At 48.2% G+C, this 21,340-nt stretch overlaps 2 protein-coding genes across 6 annotated transcripts in view; one reads left to right on the top strand and one right to left on the bottom strand.

Annotated features, from left to right (window-relative positions):
- The window catches only part of ARV1 (ARV1 homolog, fatty acid homeostasis modulator), a 109,875-nt gene extending 101,544 nt beyond the window's left edge, over positions 1 to 8,331 (bottom strand). For 2 of the 4 annotated variants that reach the window (XM_073627762.1, XM_073627761.1), the window contains exon 1: positions 8,089 to 8,331. The gene's annotated coding sequence lies outside the window, so the exon portion shown is untranslated. The remainder of the gene's footprint in view (positions 1 to 8,088) is intronic. The other 2 variants (XR_012243950.1, XM_073627760.1) reach the window with 2 other exon arrangements.
- TTC13 (tetratricopeptide repeat domain 13) overlaps positions 8,254 to 21,340 on the top strand; it is a 194,392-nt gene continuing 181,305 nt past the window's right edge. Inside the window, exon 1 of one of the 2 annotated variants that reach the window (XM_073627758.1) lies at positions 8,254 to 8,527. In XM_073627758.1, the coding sequence (XP_073483859.1) occupies positions 8,326 to 8,527 (202 nt within the window). In that variant the 5' untranslated portion in view covers positions 8,254 to 8,325. The remainder of the gene's footprint in view (positions 8,528 to 21,340) is intronic. The other variant, XM_073627759.1, reaches the window with a different exon arrangement.

Below are 21,340 nucleotides of genomic sequence, written 5' to 3'. Positions count from 1 at the left end.
CGCACAGTTTAAAAAAAAAAAAAAACAATTTACTTACCGGTAACATCCTTTTCCAGGAGTCTTTCAGGACAGCCACCATAGAGAGACGCTTCATTTTACCTGACGATCTCATGCGATGAGTTCTCATAGATAGCCAACAATTTGGGTGGGTGCAGGTGCTGTCCTGAAAGACTCCTGGGAAAAAAACTCCATAGAGAGGATAAGCGAGCACCTTACCTTACCTTAGGGTGGGACTACTGCCTGCAGCACTTTAAGCCCAAAGGCCTGGTCTTTGGCTGACAGCAGGTCCAACCTGTAGTGCTTCACGAACGTGGCAAAACTGGACCACGTTGCAGCCCTGCAGATCTGCTCTGGAGAAGCATCAGCCCACTCTGCTTGAGAAGTCACCGTTGCCCTGGTGGAATGTGCCTCAATACCCTTTGGGGGCTCCAACCCCCCCGACCACATAAGCCTGACCAATGGCCAATCTCAACCATCTGGCTATTGTATGTCTAGAGGCTCTGGACCCTTTCCTAGCCCCTGAAAATAACACAAAAAAGGAATCAGATTTCCTAAACTGTTTTGTACTAAGTAATGAAGGACGCACCTTCTAACGTCCAATTTATGAAAAATATGTTCCCGTTTCCTCACAGGATTCGAATAGAAGGTAGGTAAAATAATTTCTTGGCCTCTTTGAAAACTAGAGGCCACCTTTGACAAAAAGGCTGGATCCATTTTAAAAATCAAACGGTCCGGGAAAACCTGAAAAAAGGTGCCCTAATAGAAAGGGCTTCAAGTTCACTCACTCTCCTTGCCGTGGTGATCGCCACCAAAAACACCATTTTGAGGGTGACCAATTTTAACGTACAGGAACCCAACGGCTCAAAAGGTTCCCCTGTAAGGGCCTGTAAAACTAAAAACTAAAGAAAGATCCCACACGAGGAAGGGGGGAATTCTGACTGGTCTCTGTCTGCCTAAGGCTCTGAAAAACCTAGCTATCCAAGGATCTATTGCTATCGACTTTTCCAGGAAAATGCGCAGTGCCGATACCTGTCCTTTCAAGGTGCTAAGGGCTAACCCCTTTGTCCACTCCTGACTGCAGAAATTCCAACACTGCTGCAGAACTGCGTACATCGAAGGAGCTTTCTGTGCACCAGCTACTGAAGCGCCTCCACACCTTTAGGTAGATAGCTTGCGTCTCCCTTTTTCTGCAACTTAGGAGAGTCGCCACTAAACGATCCGAGAAGCCCTTACCCTTCAGCAATTCCTTCTCAGTAGCCAAGCTGCGAGATTCCACCGCTCCACCTGGGGACAACAGATCGGCCCCTGAGAAAAAAGATTCTCCTGGATAGGCAGAATCCAGGGAGGTTCCACAGCCAGACCCATCAAAATGGAGAACCACGGCCTCCTGGGCCAGTGTGGCGCGATCAGAATGAGGGTTGTGTCTTCCAACTGAAACTTTCTCAGAACTGCTGGAATCAGTACAGGAGGCGGGAAGGCATAACACCAGGAGAAACGCCAGCTCTGAGCCAGTGCATCCACCCCAGCCGCTCCGTCCCATCTGATCAGGGAAAAGAACAGGCGTGCTTTTGTGTTCTCCCTCGAAGCGAAGAGGTCCACACAAGGCACCCCCCACTTTCGAGTGACCCTTGACTGTGGTCCCAAACCCACAGGATAAACAGTTGTAGAGGGCGAAAATGCAGCCCTGCCCACTGTACTGCCGGGAGCGTGGATGTCAGTAAGCCCAAAGCTGACATAGTTTTTCTTACTGAGACCTGATGGCTGTCCTGAAGCACCAACATTGCTTTGTCCACCTTCTGGATCTTCTTTAAGGGAAGGAAAACCTTTTGCTTTGTTGAATCTAACATGTAACCCAGGAATGTGACCTTTTGGGACAGAACCAAATTGGATTTTTCAAGGTTCAAGAGCCACTCAAAGTTTTCTAGGATGTCTCTTGCTACCTGTAGATCCTAAGACAACTTCTCCGGGGAAGAGGCAAACAGGAGTAGATCGTCCACGTATGCAACTACCGAGATGCCTCTGAGCCACAGGAAGGCCAGGACCTCCACCATAACTTTGGTGAAGATGCGGGGGGAAGAGGATAGCCCAAAGGGGAGTGCCCTGAACTGTAAATGGAACGTTCCTACCCTGGTTTTTACCACCAGCCTGAGAAACCTCTGGTAGCCCTCTGCAACTGGGATGGGCAGATAGGCGCCCTTCAAATCTATCGACGCCATGAAGCAGTTCGGGGGAAGAAGTGACTTCACCGAGTAGACAGAGTCCATCCGGGACCTCCTGTAGGTAATTGAGGCATTCAGAGGCTTCAGGTTCATGATAAGCCTGAACTTTCCCAAAGGTTTGCGGACCACAAAGATGTCTCTGCTGGTCTCTTCTGCTGGGACTTGTACCACCACCTCCTGTTCCTCCAACTCTTGTAGGGAGGATAGAAGAGCTGACGATTTTTCTGTACATTTTGGCAGCTCGATGACAAGAAGTCTGTGCGGAGAAGGTTCTGAGAACTCCAGCCAGTATCCTCTTCTTATGATCCCTAACACAAACTGTTTGGAGGTGATCATCTCCCACTGTGGGAGGAAGGCCCCCCAATATTCCTCCCACAGTGGTTAACCCATAATTGGGTTTTCTTGGGCTGTTCAGGAGGGCGAAAAATCGCCCCTCCAAGCCCCTTGCCCTTCTACCCCCAAGCCTACTTCTGCCATTCAGCTTTTGGGGCTTCAAAATTTTTTTGAGGACAAGACTTTTTTAGTCTGTTCTCCAAATTTCCTTTTAATGGGAAAGGCCTTTTTCTTGTCGGCCGTCCGATCCGAAATGGCCTCCAACTCTGGTCCAAACAAAAGATCCCCTATGAGTGGAATCCCACAGAGTTTAACCTTAGACGCGCTGTCTCCCTGCCACGTCTTAAGCCATAAGGCCCTTCGTGCTGAGTTGGTCAAAACTGAGGACCTTGCAGACATGATTGTCTGAATTTGTCTGATTCGGTAGAAGCGTCCGCAATATACGCAACCCCCTTGAGTAGCATGGGGAAGGAAGACAAAATAGTTTCTTTTGGCGCCCCCACTTCCATATGAGCCTTAATCTGAGTAAGCCAGTATTCCATGTTGCGAGCCACCACTGTGACCGCCATGGCAGGCTTAAGGTTTCCCTGCGAAGAGTCCCAGGACTTCTTCAAGAGCGAGTTCATCCTTCTGTCCATGGGGTCTGAGAGTGCCCCCATGTCCTTGAAGGCTAGGTCCGTATGCCTGGAAACCTATGAAAAATCTGCGTCTATTCTAGGGGATTTATTCCAGACTAGAGCCTCCTCTTCCCCAAAGGGAAACCTTTGTTTCAAAGCCCTTGAAAAAAGTCCTCTGGATCTTGCCATTCCTTCTTGATGGCTTAGACCAAAACATCATGGACCGGGAACACCCTCCTTTTCTGTTCCCCCAGACCCTTATACATCTGAACATGGAGCGATAAAACACCTTCTTTTCCTCTTATATTCCCAAAGCGGTGTGGATAACGCCTATAAGATCCTCCACTTCATCAAGGGAAAGTTTATAACAAAAGGTTCTTGTGGATTCCCCATCCACCCCCTTCTCCATCTGACTCCCCCGGGAGTCTGAAGCGGCGCTGTCTAGCTCCTCCTCAATTTCCTTTCTGGAGTCCCCAGGTCTCTCTCAACTAACAGAGGGAGTATGCACTGGACTAGGTGTAACACTCTGCTGCGCTGGTGGAGGATTGCTCGGGGGCTGAGGCAACTGGAATCTAGAAAAGAGTGCCTTGAACGACTGAAAGGTGCTTGACGGACGCCACCAGGTCCGTACCCTGTTCTGCCTCCTGCTCCCTCACTAACCCCTCAATGCACTCCTTACAGAGCGCCTTGGTCCAGGAATCCCCCATGGTGACTCTACATGAGGGACATTTCTTCTTAGAACTGTGGGGCAACTTGTTTTGGTCTGTGGCTTTCTAAAACACAGAAAGAGAGAGCAGCCATAAATGTTTAAGCCCACCAGCTCTACCACCGGGAGTGCCCCCCCGCCCCACAGGACCAACCACCATCAGGGTCCCAGACGCACTCTCCTTCCCCACTGACCACCAGGAAGGGGAAACACCTGTGGAGCTAACGGAATAGGTAAGGGAACACCACCCCAGGGTTACTCTTACCTTAGAGTGGCTGGTGCTGTTCTCTCCAGGAGCTGTCCATGAAGCCTCTGTCTCCGACGTGTCCCGCTGAGGATGGATGGTCAAACGTGCCTCTGATAAGCTGTCTGCACAGCGAACGAACAGGCTGCACTAGCCGAGCGCATGGTCCATTCTCGTAAGCCGCGTCTGGTACTGGAAGACGTGGATCCGGCAGAAGTGCCCGGACCCACCGGAACTGACGCCACCCATCGTCTGGCCCGGCCTCTAGCTCCAACGCTGGCTGCATTGCAGGGGGGACCTGGTGCACCTCCCGCAGCTCCCCCCTGGGTGGAAGAAAAACGGACCTCCCCAGTGTTCCTCCTTCCCCAGGAGAAGCTGGGGTGTGCCGAATGCCACCAACCCAGGCACCCTAGCCACCAGGCAGCACATTAGAGCGAGACCACCATCTCCCCCTTCTCAGGTAACGTCTGACCTCAGCCTCCCCGGCTGTTCAGCCCCGGCTCCTTAGCGATGTCTCCCCTCCGGGACAGCGGGACAGTGAGGTTTAAATCTTGAATTGAAAGGCGGTGTTTCCTAAGAGGGGAGGAGCCAGTGTCTCTCTATGGTGGCTATCCTGAAAGACGAACGGTGGAAAATGTAATTATTGTGGCTAGCGTTTTTGCATTGCAGTTAAATGGGACGCAATTATGCATTGCAGTCAACAGGGGGCGTTTTTGCATTGAAGTCAATGGGACGCAATTTTACATTGAGGTCACTAGGGGGCATTTTTGCATTAAAGTCAACGGGACGCGATTTTGCATTGAAGTCAACGGGACGCGATTTTGCATTGAAGTCAACGGGACGCGATTTTGCATTGAAGTCAACGGGACGCGATTTTGCATTGAAGTCAACGGGACGCGATTTTGCATTGAAGTCAACGGGACGCGATTTTGCATTGAAGTCAATGGGACGCGATTTTGCATTGAAGTCAATGGGATACAGTATGCCATTATCAGCACTTTTTTTTTTCTATTGGCAAAATGCCAATAACCTTATTTTCGGCCGATAGATTGGTGCATCCCTAGAAAAATAGTGGGAGGGATTTTAAGGCTCAGATTCGACATGCGATTTGACCTGTCAAATCATGTCAATGTGAACAGGGGCTAAAAAAAAAAAAACACTTTGAAAACACATTAGATCTCAATGGGGAAAAATATCGTGCTGGATATACTGATATGGACTGGGTAATGTGTTAGGAACGAAAGGATGCCACATTGTTTGATGGAAATGAAAATTATCAACCTACAGAGGGCTGAATTCAAAGACACCCCGAAAATCAAAGTGGAAAAATGATGCAGCAGGCTAGTCTATTTTTTTGAAATTTCATTGCAGCAACACAAAATGGTACTCAGTAGTTTGTATGGCCCCTACATGCTTGTATGCATGCCTGACAACATCGGAGCATGCTCCTAATGAGACGACGGATGGTGTCCTGGGGCATCACTGAGCTCCTGAACAGACTGAGGTGCAACCTGGCGGCATCGGATGGACCAAAACCTTAATGTCCCAGAGGTGTTCTATTGGATTTAGGTCAGGCAAGTGGGGGGGGGGGCATTCAATGGAATCAATTCCTTCATCCTCCAGGAACTGGCTGCATACTCTCGCCACATGAGGCCAGGCATTGTCGCACACCATACTACAGCTTCTAAGAATGAAACGTGGTCTATGAACGGAGGGCGGGCAGATGATTGTTGAGTCTGCCCCCTCCATTCATAGATCACGTGGTCCATGCATAGAAACTGTACGACTTCTGTAAAAGGAAAAGCAGTTGGAAAGGATGGTATAGTTGGGCTCTTTTGATGGAGCCTGTCACAGCGCCCTCCATGGCAGCTGATGGAATGGGGGGGGGGGTATGGGATGGATGGAGGAGAATTTCAGCTAACAGAAGAGACATGGCCACAGCCTACTGATGACTGTACGGTATGTCCCTTATGCTGATTTTTTTTTTTTACTGCACTTAGGCTTTATGTTTCGGCTCCATATACCCTTTCAGGGCCAGGCATCCAGAGGGGCCTGGACCACAACCAGGGCCATCATAAACATGGGGCAGAACGAACCTGCCAGGATGCAGAGGAGTGTGGAGTGGTAGGCAGATCCCAGGTGTGTTCAGGGAGCAGTCGGGGGCCCGCTGTCTGGCAGGCTCTGGTCAGGAACGGCGGTGTGTGCACGGCTGGGTGGGGTGGGTCAGGCAAGGGGGTGCTGGTGGAGGGCCCCATGGAGGAGGAGGAGGAGGAGGAGGAAGAGGAGGAGGAGGAAGAAGAGGTCAGGGTGGAGGAGCCCCCCGCTCTTTGTTACAGCTGTCGCCAAAGATCCTGGTGGAGATGGGACACAGGCTCAGCTACCCCTCCTGGCACCAGAACCTCTCGATTGACACCATCTGGAGGAGCCGTTTCTGGACAGGTGAGAACTTGGAGGACTTGTTCTTCCCAAGGTGTGTGTAATCAGAGTGACACTGCCCTCTTCCTGTCCCCCTGCCCCCCTGCTGTGACAATGCCCCCTCTCCTGTGAAGCTGCCCTTCTCTTGGAACTGGAGGGGGACAAGGGATGGAGAAGATAGGATGAAGGAGATGAAACTGGGAGGAGAAGGCCATGGGAAGGAGAAGATGAAACTGGGAGGAGAAGGCCATGGGAAGGAGAAGATGAAACTGGGAGGAGAAGGCCACGGGAAGGAGAAGATGGAACTGGGAGGAGAAGGCCACGGGAAGAAGGAGATGAAACTGGGAGGAGAAGGCCACGGGAAGGAGGAGGCCACGGGAAGGAGGAGATGAAACTGGGAGGAGGAGGCCACGGGAAGGAGGAGATGAAACTGGGAGGAGGAGGCCACGGGAAGGAGGAGATGAAACTGGGAGGAGGAGGCCACGGGAAGGAGGAGATGAAACTGGGAGGAGGAGGCCACGGGAAGGAGGAGATGAAACTGGGAGGAGGAGGCCACGGGAAGGAGGAGATGAAACTGGGAGGAGGAGGCCACGGGAAGGAGGAGATGAAACTGGGAGGAGGAGGCCACGGGAAGGAGGAGATGAAACTGGGAGGAGGAGGCCACGGGAAGGAGGAGATGGAACTGGGAGGAGGAGGCCACGGGAAGGAGGAGATGGAACTGGGAGGAGAAGGCCATGGGAAGGAGGAGATGGAACTGCAGGAGGAGGACATGGGATGAAGGAGGAAGAGGACATGGGATGTGGGACGGCCAGTGGGCAGGCCCTGGGGAAGGTTGGTGGGCAGGCCTAAAGCTGTGTAAGGGGCCACAACATTTCTGATGGCTGCTCTGTACCCTTTAAAGTGGTTCTAAAGGCTGAAGGTTTGTAACCTTCATGTATTCTCTGCATTATGGTGAAAAACCATCAGTATCCCCAGGCCCTCTTCTTATACTTAGATGAGCCCAATCAAGATCCAGCGCTGTGCAGGAGAGCAGTGTCTCTCTTTCCTCATTGGCTCAGAGGCGGCAGCAGATTGATTGATTCCTGCTGCTGTCAATCACAACTTGTGAGGAGAGAGTGGGGGGGGGGGGGCAGGGCTAAGCCAGCTCTTTGTGTCAATGGACACACAAATGGCTTGTTATTGGGGTACCCAGCAGGGGGGAGGAACCATGAGGGGGGCCAGAAAAGAAGAGGATCAGGGCTGCTCTGTGCAAAACCACCACACAGAGCGGGTGTGTATAACATGTTTATTATTTAAAAAATATATATAAGGGTTTACAATCACAGTCTGATGAGTTTAGATGTGACCTTCAAAACATGTGGGGGGACATACAAAAAATATTTATCTTATCCTTTGACCACAAAGCACTTGGTTGTTGTGGAAATGCCTAATAGAATCCATGATATCATTATATGAAAATAATAGGCACTGAGCTCTTAATGAATAACGTCTAATTAAAGATCTAATATAAGAAACTTTGATGGTAGCCGAGCGGCTGAGCCCCGACACACCCACCTTTACTGGCCCACAAGCTGCAGCCTCTCCTGATCTGACAGCAAGCACCTTCTCCTCCACTTCCTGCTTTGTGAATGAACTCCGGAGGCTCACGGGAATCGTAGTATGACAGGCGCAGTCCTGACTAGGCACATGCCTCGGTGTAGACTACATGTCCCAGAAGCGCTTTGCGGTAGCATAGCGGTGGGCGTGACTTAGGGCAGTGTGTGTACACACAAGTGTACGGTGAGGGGTAAGATGATGGCACCTGGCTTGGGTGTTCTGTGCGCCCTGCTACTGCTAGTGGCCGAGGGACCCGGGGTGTCTGGGAGCGGGGGAGGGGGAGAGAGCAGCCTGCACCAATCATCTCCACTCTTCAACCCGGACCTGGGCAGACATGTGGGGGGCTGCAGTCATCGGGACCCCGAGTCTGACTCCGCCTGGGACCTGGAGGATTGTGGTGAGTCACTGCGGGGAGCACTGGGACATACACACTGATCTCATCTCCACACACTGATCTCATCTCCACACACTGATCTCATCTCCACACACTGCTCTCCTCTCCACACACTGCTCTCCTCTCCACACACTGATCTCATCTCCACACACACACTGCTCTCATCTCCACACACTGCTCTCATCTCCACACACTGCTCTCATCTCCACACACTGCTCTCATCTCCACACACTGCTCTCATCTCCACACACTGCTCTCATCTCCACACACTGATCTCATCTCCACACACTGCTCTCATCTCCACACACTGCTCTCATCTCCACACACTGCTCTCCTCTCCACACACTGCTCTCCTCTCCACACACTGCTCTCCTCTCCACACACTGCTCTCATCTCCACACACACACTGCTCTCATCTCCACACACACACTGCTCTCATCTCCACACACACACTGCTCTCATCTCCACACACACACTGCTCTCATCTCCACACACACACTGCTCTCATCTCCACACACACACTGCTCTCATCTCCACACACACACTGCTCTCATCTCCACACACTGCTCTCATCTCCACACACTGCTCTCATCTCCACACACACACTGCTCTCATCTCCACACACTGCTCTCATCTCCACACACTGCTCTCATCTCCACACACTGCTCTCATCTCCACACACTGCTCTCATCTCCACACACTGCTCTCATCTCCACACACTGATCTCATCTCCACACACTGATCTCATCTCCACACACTGATCTCATCTCCACACATACACACTGATCTCATCTCCACACACTGATCTCATCTCCACACACTGATCTCATCTCCACACACTGATCTCATCTCCACACACTGATCTCATCTCCACACACTGATCTCATCTCCACACACTGATCTCATCTCCACACACTGATCTCATCTCCACACACTGATCTCATCTCCACACACTGCTCTCATCTCCACACACTGCTCTCATCTCCACACATACACACTGCTCTCATCTCCACACATACACACTGCTCTCATCTCCACACATACACACTGCTCTCATCTCCACACATACACACTGCTCTCATCTCCACACATACACACTGCTCTCATCTCCACACATACACACTGCTCTCATCTCCACACATACACACTGCTCTCATCGCCACACACACATACACACTGCTCTCATCTCCACACACACACACACACTGATCTCATCTCCACACACACACACACACTGATCTCATCTCCACACACACACACACACACTGCTCTCATCTCCACGCACACTGCTCTCATCTCCACGCACACTGCTCTCATCTCCACGCACACTGCTCTCATCTCCACGCACACTGCTCTCATCTCCACGCACACTGCTCTCATCTCCACGCACACTGCTCTCATCTCCACGCACACTGCTCTCATCTCCACGCACACTGCTCTCATCTCCACGCACACTGCTCTCATCTCCACGCACACTGCTCTCATCTCCACGCACACTGCTCTCATCTCCACGCACACTGCTCTCATCTCCACGCACACTGCTCTCATCTCCACGCACACTGCTCTCATCTCCACGCACACTGCTCTCATCTCCACGCACACTGCTCTCATCTCCACGCACACTGCTCTCATCTCCACGCACACTGCTCTCATCTCCACACACACTGCTCTCATCTCCACACACTGATCTCATCTCCACACACTGATCTCATCTCCACACACTGATCTCATCTCCACACACTGATCTCATCTCCACACATACACACTGATCTCATCTCCACACATACACACTGATCTCATCTCCACACACTGATCTCATCTCCACACACTGATCTCATCTCCACACACACACTGCTCTCATCTCCACACACACACTGCTCTCATCTCCACACACACACTGCTCTCATCTCCACACACACACTGCTCTCATCTCCACACACACACTGCTCTCATCTCCACACACACACTGCTCTCATCTCCACACACACACTGCTCTCATCTCCACACACACACTGCTCTCATCTCCACACATACACACTGCTCTCATCTCCACACATACACACTGCTCTCATCTCCACACATACACACTGCTCTCATCTCCACACATACACACTGCTCTCATCTCCACACATACACACTGCTCTCATCTCCACACATACACACTGCTCTCATCTCCACACATACACACTGCTCTCATCTCCACACATACACACTGCTCTCATCTCCACACATACACACTGCTCTCATCTCCACACACACACACTGCTCTCATCTCCACACACACACACACTGCTCTCATCCTCTCCTCCATCCCCACGCACTCTCCTCTCCACACCTGCTTTACCAACCAATGAGATGCCTATGTGCACTGCCCTGCCTGGAGCGTCACTTATGTTCTTCTATTAATAATAATAATAATAATAATAGTTATTATATACACATTTATATTAATGTTATTACAGGTATTAATAAATAGCAATGACCATTTGTATACCGTACATTTACATCACTTCCTGTTCTCAATGCACTTACAATTCAAGGGCCCGTTCACACTGGTGTGCTGTTAAGTGTAACATGTATTTAAAAAAGTCCATATCATGTTTTTAGCACATTTTGAATGCGTTGCATTAAAATTTAATGCAAGACGTAATGCATTTTGCATGCATTTTCATCCCTGGTCATCTGAGGAAAAAAGGACTCGTGACTCAAAAAATGCAATTTAAAAAAGTACTTTTCCACTGACTACAAACACTGTTTGCATTTTACAGCACGTAAAACATGTACGTGTCAGGAATATTCATGGATTGCAGTGAGGCTGTTCAAATCTGCGTGTTGCATTGCCTTGTAAAAATGTAATTCATGTCCAATAATCTATGCATTTTATACCTGCTCTTGTGGCCAATTGAAGTCTACCACAGTGCATGAAAATGCATGTCCAAACGCACATTAAAAAACATAACACATGTGCAGAGAGATGTGAATGGGGCACCATTCACACCTGAGTGTAGTGGTTTTGAGCGTTTTTCCACGTTTCTCTGCGTTTTTGAGCTTTGGGGGTTTTTTTTATTAGCCAATAGGAAAAATGATCATCTGTTTCATCATTTGTTGCTATGTTTTTAGATTTTTGTCATCTGCTTCCTGCTCCAAAAATGCCCAAATCTGCCCGATTCGAGCATCAAAAAAGGTCCAGAACATGTTTGAGCCTCAGGCGACTTGGAGTGGAGATGTGAACCATCTCCATAGAGAATAATGGATTTTTTCCCTTCAAGCTACAAAACGCTCAGGTGTAAATGGGCCCTTAGAGTTTGTGGAGCTGGGGGGTGCCACCTATGGCTTGAATTTTAGCCAATTTAGCTGGAATCGGCTGAAAATCAAGCCACGTATGGCTGGTCTAAGGTCCCTATCCCACATACAGTGCCTTTGAAAATTTATACCCCTTTAAAGTTTTCCACATTTTGTCATGTTACAACCAAAAACATGTATTTTATTGGGATTTTACGTGATAGACCAACACAAAGTGGCACCTAATTGTGAAGTGGAAGGAAAATGATAAATGGGTTTACTTTTTTTTTTTTTTTTTTTTTTTTTTTTTTACAAATCATTATCTGAAAAGTGTGGGGTGCATTTGTATTCAGCCCCCTTTAAGCCCCTTTCACACAGGCGGACCGTATGTCCGTTTTTTTTCTTTCATCCGTTTTCGGATGATAAACGGACATGCATGTATCGCTATGGATACATGTATCCCCTTGGAGGAAAGCGGAGATCTGACAGGTCCGTTTCTGCACAGTGTGCAAAGACAGACTAGTCATCCGCCGTATCAACGGAGCGATCCCCGCTGAGCAAGTGGATGTCCAAAAACGGATCTTCCCAGGATCCGCATGTGTGAAAGGGGCCTTGCTCTGATACCCCTAACTAAAATCTAGTAGAACCAATTGCCTTCAGAAGTCACCTAATTAGTAAATAGAGTCCACCTGTCTGTAATTTAATCTCAGTATAAATACAGCTGTTCTGTGAAGCCCTCAGAGGTTTGTTAAAGAACCTTGGTGAACAAACAGCATGATGGAGGCCAAGGAACACACCAGACAAGTCAGGGATAAAGTTGTGGAAAAGTTTAAAGCAGGGTTATGTTATAAAAAAACATCCCAAGCTTTGAACATCTCATAGAGCACTGTTCAATCCATCATCTGAAAATGGAAAGAGTATGGCACAACTGCAAACCTACCAAGACATGGCCGTCCACCTAAACTGACAGGTCGGGCAAGGAGAGCATTAATCAGAGAAGCAGCCAAGAGACCCAAGGTAACTCTGGAGGAGCTGCAGAGATCCACAGCTCAGGTGGGAGAATCTGTCCACAGGACAACTATTAGTCGTGTACTCCACAAATCTGGCCTTTCTGGAAAAGTGGCAAGAAGAAAGCCATAAGAAGTCTGTGTGCAGTTTGCGAGAAGCCATGTGGGGAACACAGCAAACGTGAAAGAAAGTGCTCTGGTCAGATGAGACCAAAATTGAACTTTTTTGCCTAAAACCAAACGCTATGTGTGGCGGAAAACTAACACTGCACATCACCCTGAACACACCATCCCCACTGTGAAACATGGTGGTGGCAGCATCATGTTGTGGGGATGCTTTTCTTCAGGAGGGACTGGGAAGCTGATCAGTGTTGATGGGAAGATGGATGGAGCCAAATACATGGCAATCTTAGAAGAAACCTGTTAGAGTCTGCAAAAGACTTGAGACTGGGGTGGAAGTTCACCTTCCAGCAGGACAACAACTCTAAACATAGAGCCAGAGCTACAATGGAATGGTTTAGATCAAAGCATTATTCATGTGTTAGAATGGTCCAGTCAAAGTCCAGACCTAAATCCAATTGAGAATCTGTGGCAAGACTTGAAAATTGCTGTTCAGACGCTCTCCATCCAATCTGACAGAGCTTGAGCTATTTTGCAAAGAAGAATGGGCAAATATGTCACTCTCTGGATGTGCAAAGCTGGTAGAGACATCCCCAAAAAGACTTACAGCTGTAATTACAGTGAAAGATGGTTCTACAAAGTATTGACTGGGGGGGGGGCTGAATACAAATGTACCCCACACGTTTCACATATTTATTTGTAATAAAAATTTGAAAACCATTTATTATTTTCCTTCCACTTCACAATTATGTGCCACTTTGTGTTGGTCTCACATACAATCCCAATAAAATACATTTACGTTTTTTGGTTGTAACATGACAAAATGTGGAAAATTTCAAGGGGTATGAATACTTTTTCAAGGCACTGTATGTACACGCACATATTGGGGTCAGTTTACACAGGAGGCAAATTAGTCACTTGACCTCTGGCAGGTTTTTTTTTTTTGTTTTTTTTTTTGTTTTTTTTTTTGTTTTTTGTTTTTGAGCTATGGGTACATAACTTTTTGCTTTTTTTTTTTTTTTTTTTTTTTTTTTTTTATATAATTGACAATTTTTATTAAGTTTCCAATTATACAATACAATTGTTGAAAGTAACATCGTATGTACGAAAAAAAGAGAAAAGAGAGGCAATATAAGCATAGCATTCATAACAAATTTCTCTAGAAAAAAGGATAAGCGGACCTTGGAGATCTAGACGAACACATAAATAGTGTTTTGTCCATGCTGCTCAAAGAGGGAGTAAGGGAAAAGGGAAGTGAAAGAGGTGAATAAAAAGAACCCATATATTAAGGCTCATCTCTCCAGGGCTCCAGGTGTGTACAGTATACAAGGCGGGGGAGGTCTCATGGACTCACGGGGGGATCCATTCGCTTGTGCCATGGCTCCCATGTTGACCTCTGGCAGGTTTTACCTCCTTCATGACCAGGCATTCTTTGCTATTCAGCACTGCACTACATTAACTCTTTTACATACTGCCACCAGTGCAGTACAGGGTCATCATATAACTGGTGTGGCGTTGATCAGGGGCGCTGACTGGTGACGGTATGTTTAAAAAAAAAAAAAATTGTACTTTTTACATACTGTCATCAGAGTAGTTCAGTGTCACCATAGCAACACTACACTGTACTACTCTCTGGGGGGGCGCGATCCGGACTATTATTTTATTTTTTAAAGGATAAGTTCACCTATTGTAACATGTTAGACCCATATTAAGGGTGTAACATGTTACAGATGTACTGGGCCCTGCCCGACCGCATCATCCATTCAAGGGCTGGTAGGCTTTGACGACTTTTGGCTTGTAGTTCTCATTGAATCACCAGCGCACTGGTAAGAGCTCTAAGTAGTTCATTGTTTCTTCCTGTCAATGTAATTGTCTGCCTGTATCAGAGGTACGGGCAGACAGCTACACAGACAGCTACACAGACAGTCTGCAGGACCATGGCATTACACCGACAATCTGCTGATGGGTGGGTGCAATGCTTAAAGGCTTCATGTACACGGGACGTGGTTTAACCTTTCCTGAACAACTTAACTTGACAGCTAGAAACTGATGTCTAAAAACATCCGTTTAGCCACATTTACATGCCGCGTTTGTATTTAGAATCCTTTTTTTTTTTTTTTTTTTTTTTTTTGTTAAAATTGAAAATGTCTGTAAACGAAACGCTGCTAAACGCGAGTTACCGCGTTTAGCATCGTTTACAGGCATTTGGTGTTTCAAAAAATTCTTCTAATATCAACTGCATAGAAACGACTATAAAGGACCCTGTGTACATGTACTGATGAGATAACCTAGAGGAGAGTTCAGGGGCAACTGAAAAAAATGTCCAACCGCTCCTAAACGTCCGTTTACCGGCAGCAGTGTACATGAAACCTTAAGGGTCCTAACGAAAAAATAGATAATTAAATGCATGTTTCTTTCTCGAACATCACGGGACACAGAGCCACAGTAATTACTGATGGGTTATATAGGGTATCACTGGTGATTGGACACTGGCACACCCTATCAGGAAGTTCAACCCCCTATATAATCCCTCCCCCTTGCAGGGATACCTCAGTTTTTATGCCAGTGTCTTAGGTGATGGACGTGTAAAGATGTCCTGTGCTGAGCTCCAAAGGGAATATCCTAAGATCCTATACTGGGGCAAGCCAGGCGAACCGGATCCATTCAAAGTGTCTTTTCATGGCCGAATTGAATGGTACCCGGGCCTCGTGTCCGAAGAAACGAGGTTTTACCCGTAATGCTTCTCTTTTTAGAGAGCTGGACCCCGCAGATCAGAAAATGGCTTTAAACTTCCTAATTTCTGGCGAGGTGCTTTACGGTCCCAGAACTGTTGGATCCCCCTACTGATGGGGGCCCCAGTCTCTGACGGTTTTTTCAAACGGAGCCCACCGTGAGAGGTTAGGATTGGGTCTGTGTAAACAGCACCCTGCGGCTGGATAAGGTAAGAGGAGATTCCACAGAATTTTTGAGTTCTAGTGGCTTTTCTCCTTTAAGGTAAATGCATGCTATGCCTATTGTGACCACCGGGGGCTGCCAAGAGCACAAACCTACACATGCTGACTGACTGTCTCAGGTGTTCAGTGCTGATTATGTCCCAGCATCTCAAAGCAGGCTGCAAGCAGGCAAGGTGGAAAGGGGGATTTCTCATGTTTGAATGTTCCCCCCAGGCTAGAGAGGGGCCACAGGGGTCTAGAAAGTGGTTATACCACCCGGGCTCTGCGGCCTAATGGCCACCATCTCTGAAGATAGCCGTTCAGGCAGATCTTGTTACCAGCCCCCCCCCCCATCCCCAGCCTTTTCTCCAGAAGCATGACAGGAGAGTCGGCAGTGCGGGAAGCGCTAGTTTTTTTCAAAACTCGAGGAGGGGGCGGGACGTCAGCACAGGTGTTTAGACTCCCACTCAGGCCAACTGCAGGCTATTAAAGGCACTCTGTACAGGTGCACTCAGCCTTCTGAGAGACACAGAGCTGACGGTCGCATGTAAGGTTGGACACAGGCATTCTCCTAGGCAGCATTTACTGAAGTAACACCAGACTGAGCATTGGGTAGCAAGGCTTTTAGCCAGACTACATCGCTCAGCGGGCAGTGTTCATTTGTATACCTCACACCTTGTTGCTTTGCACTATGGGTAGAAGAGGTTCAAGCACCCCAGGAACCAGAGACACTAGGGGATCTTGTTCAGGTTCTGAGGGCCCCCTGTCGGCAGCATCCTCCCCCCCTAAAGATGGGCCAGGGACGGCTAGCCAGGGAGAGCCATCGGGGTCAGGGGCTACACCTGCTTCTGGCACTTCAGCCCCTGTATATATTACACAAGAGGTTTTTTCCTCAACCATTAATGGTCTAGAGGAAAGATTAATGGCCGTGATTACGTCTTCACTCAGTGGAAGAAAACGCACTAGGCTTTCCTCTGTTCCCCAAGACCCTCAGACAGAGGAGCTCTGGGATAAAGGAGATGAATCCCTTTCAGAGGATCGGGATGGGATGGATGATTCCTCTTCGGAGGATTTAGGTGGAGAGGGACCCTCTGCGACTTCCCAAGAGGAGAAAGTCTTAGTGCAGATCCTCACTGGATTGGTCCGCTCCACATTTAAGTTGCCCATACCTGAAACTGCTAAAGAATCCTCTTCTGCTTTGGGGTCACTGAAACCTTTCCAAGCAGCACATGCTTTTCCTGTTCATACTTTACTTGAAAAGCTTATTTATTCTGAGTGGGATCACCCAGACAAACGTTTTTTTCCGCCGAGAAAGTTTTCAACACTTTATCCGATGGAAGAAAAGTTTATTAAAATGTGGGGAATACCGGCTATTGATGCCGCCATTTCCTCCGTAAATAATAGCCTGACTTGTCCTGTAGACAATGCTCAGATGCTCAGGGATCCTGTAGATTAAAGGATGGAATCCCTATTGAAGGATGTTTTCTCCTTAGCAGGATCAGTGGCCCAACCTGCAGTAGCAGCGATTGGAGTCTGTCAATACTTAAGAGACCATGTTAAGCAGGTCATCAAAGTATTACCTGAACAGCAGGCCCAGGGGTTTGCTAACCTTCCAGCGGCCTTATGCTTTGTGGTTGACGCCATTAGAGATTCTATCGTGCAAACCTCCCGTCTTTCACTGGGGTTGGTGCATATACGTAGAATCCTATGGTTGAAAAATTGGTCAGCCGAAGCACCATGTAAGAAGCTACTGGCTGGGTTTCCATTTCGTGGTGCAAGGTTGTTTGGAGAGGACTTGGATAACTATATCAAGAGAATCTCTTGTGGGAAAAGCACTCTCTTACCTGTCAAGAAGAAGAGTAAGCGTCCCTCTTTCAAACGGACTCTTTCCCCAGCGCCGGGGGCTTCAGCCTCCAGGCAGTCTCGACGGCCGCCTCCATCGGGGTCCAGAGACAAGAGTCAACCCCAGGGACAAAAGAAGTCCTGGGGAAAGAAGCCTACTAGGCAAAACACTAAGACGTCTGCATGAGGGGGCGCCCCCGCTCACTCGAGTGGGGGGAAGACTGCAACAGTTCTCAGAGCTCTGGCACGAGGACTTCCAGGACAGATGGGTAGTCTCCACGGTAACCTTAGGGTACAAGTTGGAGTTTCAGGAATTCCCTTCTCCTCAGTTCCTCAGATCAAATGTTCCCAGAGACCCAGAGAAGAAGCAGTCGCTCCTTCTAGCGTTAGAGCGACTTTTGTCGCAGGAGGTCATTATGATAGTTCCCGCAAAGGACCAGGGATTGGGCTTCTATTCCAACCTTTTTACGGTCCAAAAGCCAAATGGGGTTGTCAGGCCCATTTTGGACTTAAGGGATCTGAACCGATTCCTAAGGATTCAATCCTTCCGCATGGAATCAATTCGAACAGTAGTTCCCACCCTGCAGGGAGGAGAATTTCTGGCATCAATAGACATCAGAGATGCATATCTGCATGTGCCCATTTTTCCTGCTCATCAGAAGTTTCTGCGCTTCGAGGTAGGAGGGCGCCATTTCCAGTTTGTGGCTCTGCCTTTTGGGATAGCCACTGCACCTCGAGTGTTCACAAAGATCTTGGCTCCTCCTCTGGCCAGATTAAGGGCTCAGGGTATAGCTGTCATAGCATACCTAGATGACCTGCTCTTGATAGACCGGTCGGTAGCCTCTTTGAATGGAAACTTGAAGACCACGGTCAGGTATCTAGAACACCTGGGTTGGATCCTCAACTTAGAAAAGTCTTTCCTAAAACCAGTAAGAAGACTGGAGTATTTAGGTCTGATTTATAGATACAAGCCAGGAGAAAATATTTCTACCCCAGGCAAAGATCACTGCTTTGAGAGAGCTGATTCTGACAGTAAGGACCAAGAAGGGTCCCTCAGTCCGCCTTTGTATGAGGCTACTAGGGAAGATGGTGTCTTCATTCGAAGCAGTTCCCTATGCTCAGTTTCACTCAAGAATGCTGCAACACAGTATTCTGTCGACCTGGAACAAGAAGGTTCAGGCATTAGACTTTCCGATGCACCTGTCGCATGCGGTGCGTCAGAGCCTCAATTGGTGGCTCATACCCGAAAACCTGCAGAAGGGGAAATCCTTTCTACCGGTTACCTGGACGGTGGTAACAACAGATGCCAGTCTGTCAGGTTGGGGAGCAGTTCTGGAACAGGCTGCGGTCCAAGGGGTATGGTCCAAGACAGAGAGGACCTTACCCATCAACATTCTGGAGATCCGGGCGATACATCTAGCTCTAAAAGCCTGGACTATCAGGCTACAGGGTTGTCCGGTCAGGATCCAGTCCGACAATGCCACAGCAGTGGCTTATGTCAATCATCAGGGAGGCACCCGGAGCCGAGCTGCTCAAAAAGAGGTGAACCAGATCTTAGTCTGGGCAGAGATGCATGTGCCATGCATATCGGCAGTTTTCATCCCGGGAATAGAGAATTGGCAGGCGGACTATTTAAGTCGCCAGCAGTTACTTCCAGGGGAATGGTCTCTGCATCCCGACGTCTTTTGGGCCATATGCCAAAGATGGGGGGTTCCAGATGTAGATCTCTTTGCATCCCGATTCAACAAAAAGATAGACAGATTTGTGGCAAGGACAAAAGATCCTCTTGCATGCGGGACGGATGCGTTGGTGATTCCGTGGCATCGGTTCTCACTGATTTACGCATTCCCGCCTATTCTGCTACTACCACGACTCCTTCGCAGGATCAGGCAGGAAAGGAAGTCGGTACTTCTGGTGGCCCCCGCTTGGCCCAGAAGGACTTGGTATGCAGAAATAGTAAGGATGACGGTGGGTTCCCCGTGGACCCTACCGGTACGCCCAGACCTGTTATCTCAGGGTCCAGTGTTCCATCCTGCCTTACAAACGCTAAATTTGACGGTTTGGCTATTGAGACCCACGTTCTGAAGAGTCGTGGGCTCTCAGGTCCTGTCATATCTACCTTGATTAATGCAAGGAAGCCAGCTTCCAGGATGATTTATCATAGAGTCTGGAAGGCTTATATAACCTGGTGTGAATCCAGAGGTTGGCATCCCAGGAAATATGTCATAGGTAGAATCCTTGATTTTCTACAGATGGGATTAGAGATGAAGCTGGCCTTGAGTACCATCAAGGGCCAGGTTTCTGCTTTATCAGTATTATTTCAGCGGCCACTTGCTTCGCATTCTTTGGTCTGAAACTTTATGCAGGGGGTGATGCGTCTTAATCCTCCAGTTAAAGCGCCCCTAAACCCCTGGGACTTGAATTTGGTCCTGGCTGTGTTACAGAAACAGCCTTTTGAACCAATTAGTCAGATTCCTTTGGTCTTGTTGACAAGGAAATTAATTTTTCTGGTGGCCATCTCTTCTGCTAGAAGAGTATCAGAATTAGCAGCTCTTTCCTGTAAGGAGCCTTATTTGATTATACACAAGGATAGAGTGGTACTACGCCCTCATCCTAGTTTTTTACCGAAGGTGGTTTCTGATTTTCATTTAAACCAAGACATTGTTCTACCTTCCTTTTTTCCAGATCCCTGTTCTCCAGAAGAGAGATCTCTACATTCGTTGGATGTAGTAAGAGCAGTTAAGGCCTATCTAGGGGCAACTACTCAGATCCGCAAGATGGATGTTTTGTTTGTGCTGCCAGAGGGTCCCAATAGAGGACAGGCAGCGTCAAAAGCTACCATTTCTAAATGGATTCGACAGTTGATCATTCAAGCTTACGGTTTGAAACAGAAGATTCCTCCGTTTCAGATCAGGGCACATTCCACAAGGGCTATTGGTGCTTCTTGGGCAGTGCATCACCGGGCCTCTATGGCTCAAATCTGCAAGGCCGCAACCTGGTCTTCAGTTCATACATTCACCAGATTCTATCAGGTGGATGTGAGAAGGCATGAGGATATCGCCTTTGGGTGTAGTGTGCTGCAGGCAGCGGTACAGGGTCCTCAGGTCTGATTGCACCCTACTTGGTCGTGGTTCCCCCCCCTCAGGTAGCATTGCTCTGGGACATCCCATCAGTAATTACTGTGGCTCTGTGTCCCGTGATGTTCGAGAAAGAAAATAGGATTTTTTAAAACCGCTTACCTGTAAAATCCTTTTCTTTCGAAGGACATCACGGGACACAGAGGTCCCGCCCCTCTTCTAATACACTATATTGCTTGGCTACAAAACTGAGGTATCCCTGCAAGGGGGAGGGATTATATAGGGGGTTGAACTTCCTGATGGGGTGTGCCAGTGTCCAATCACCAGTGATACCTATATAACCCATCAGTAATTACTGTGGCTCTGTGTCCCGTGATGTCCTTCGAAAGAAAAGGATTTTACAGGTAAGCTGTTTTAAAAAATCCTATTTTTTTTTTTTTTTTGTTTTTGTTTTTTTTTTTTACCTGCAAAAAAAAAAAACGTGCATGTATTATTATTTTGTAAGAGGTAAACCTATCCTTTAACACTTACTGCGTATGCAATATAATAGTCTCT

Source organism: Aquarana catesbeiana, linkage group LG04 (assembly GCF_042186555.1).
Source record: "Aquarana catesbeiana isolate 2022-GZ linkage group LG04, ASM4218655v1, whole genome shotgun sequence".
In the NCBI taxonomy this organism is placed as follows: domain Eukaryota; kingdom Metazoa; phylum Chordata; class Amphibia; order Anura; family Ranidae; genus Aquarana; species Aquarana catesbeiana.
Note: the sequence above shows the minus strand (reverse complement) of the source record. Positions and strands in the feature narration are given on the sequence as shown.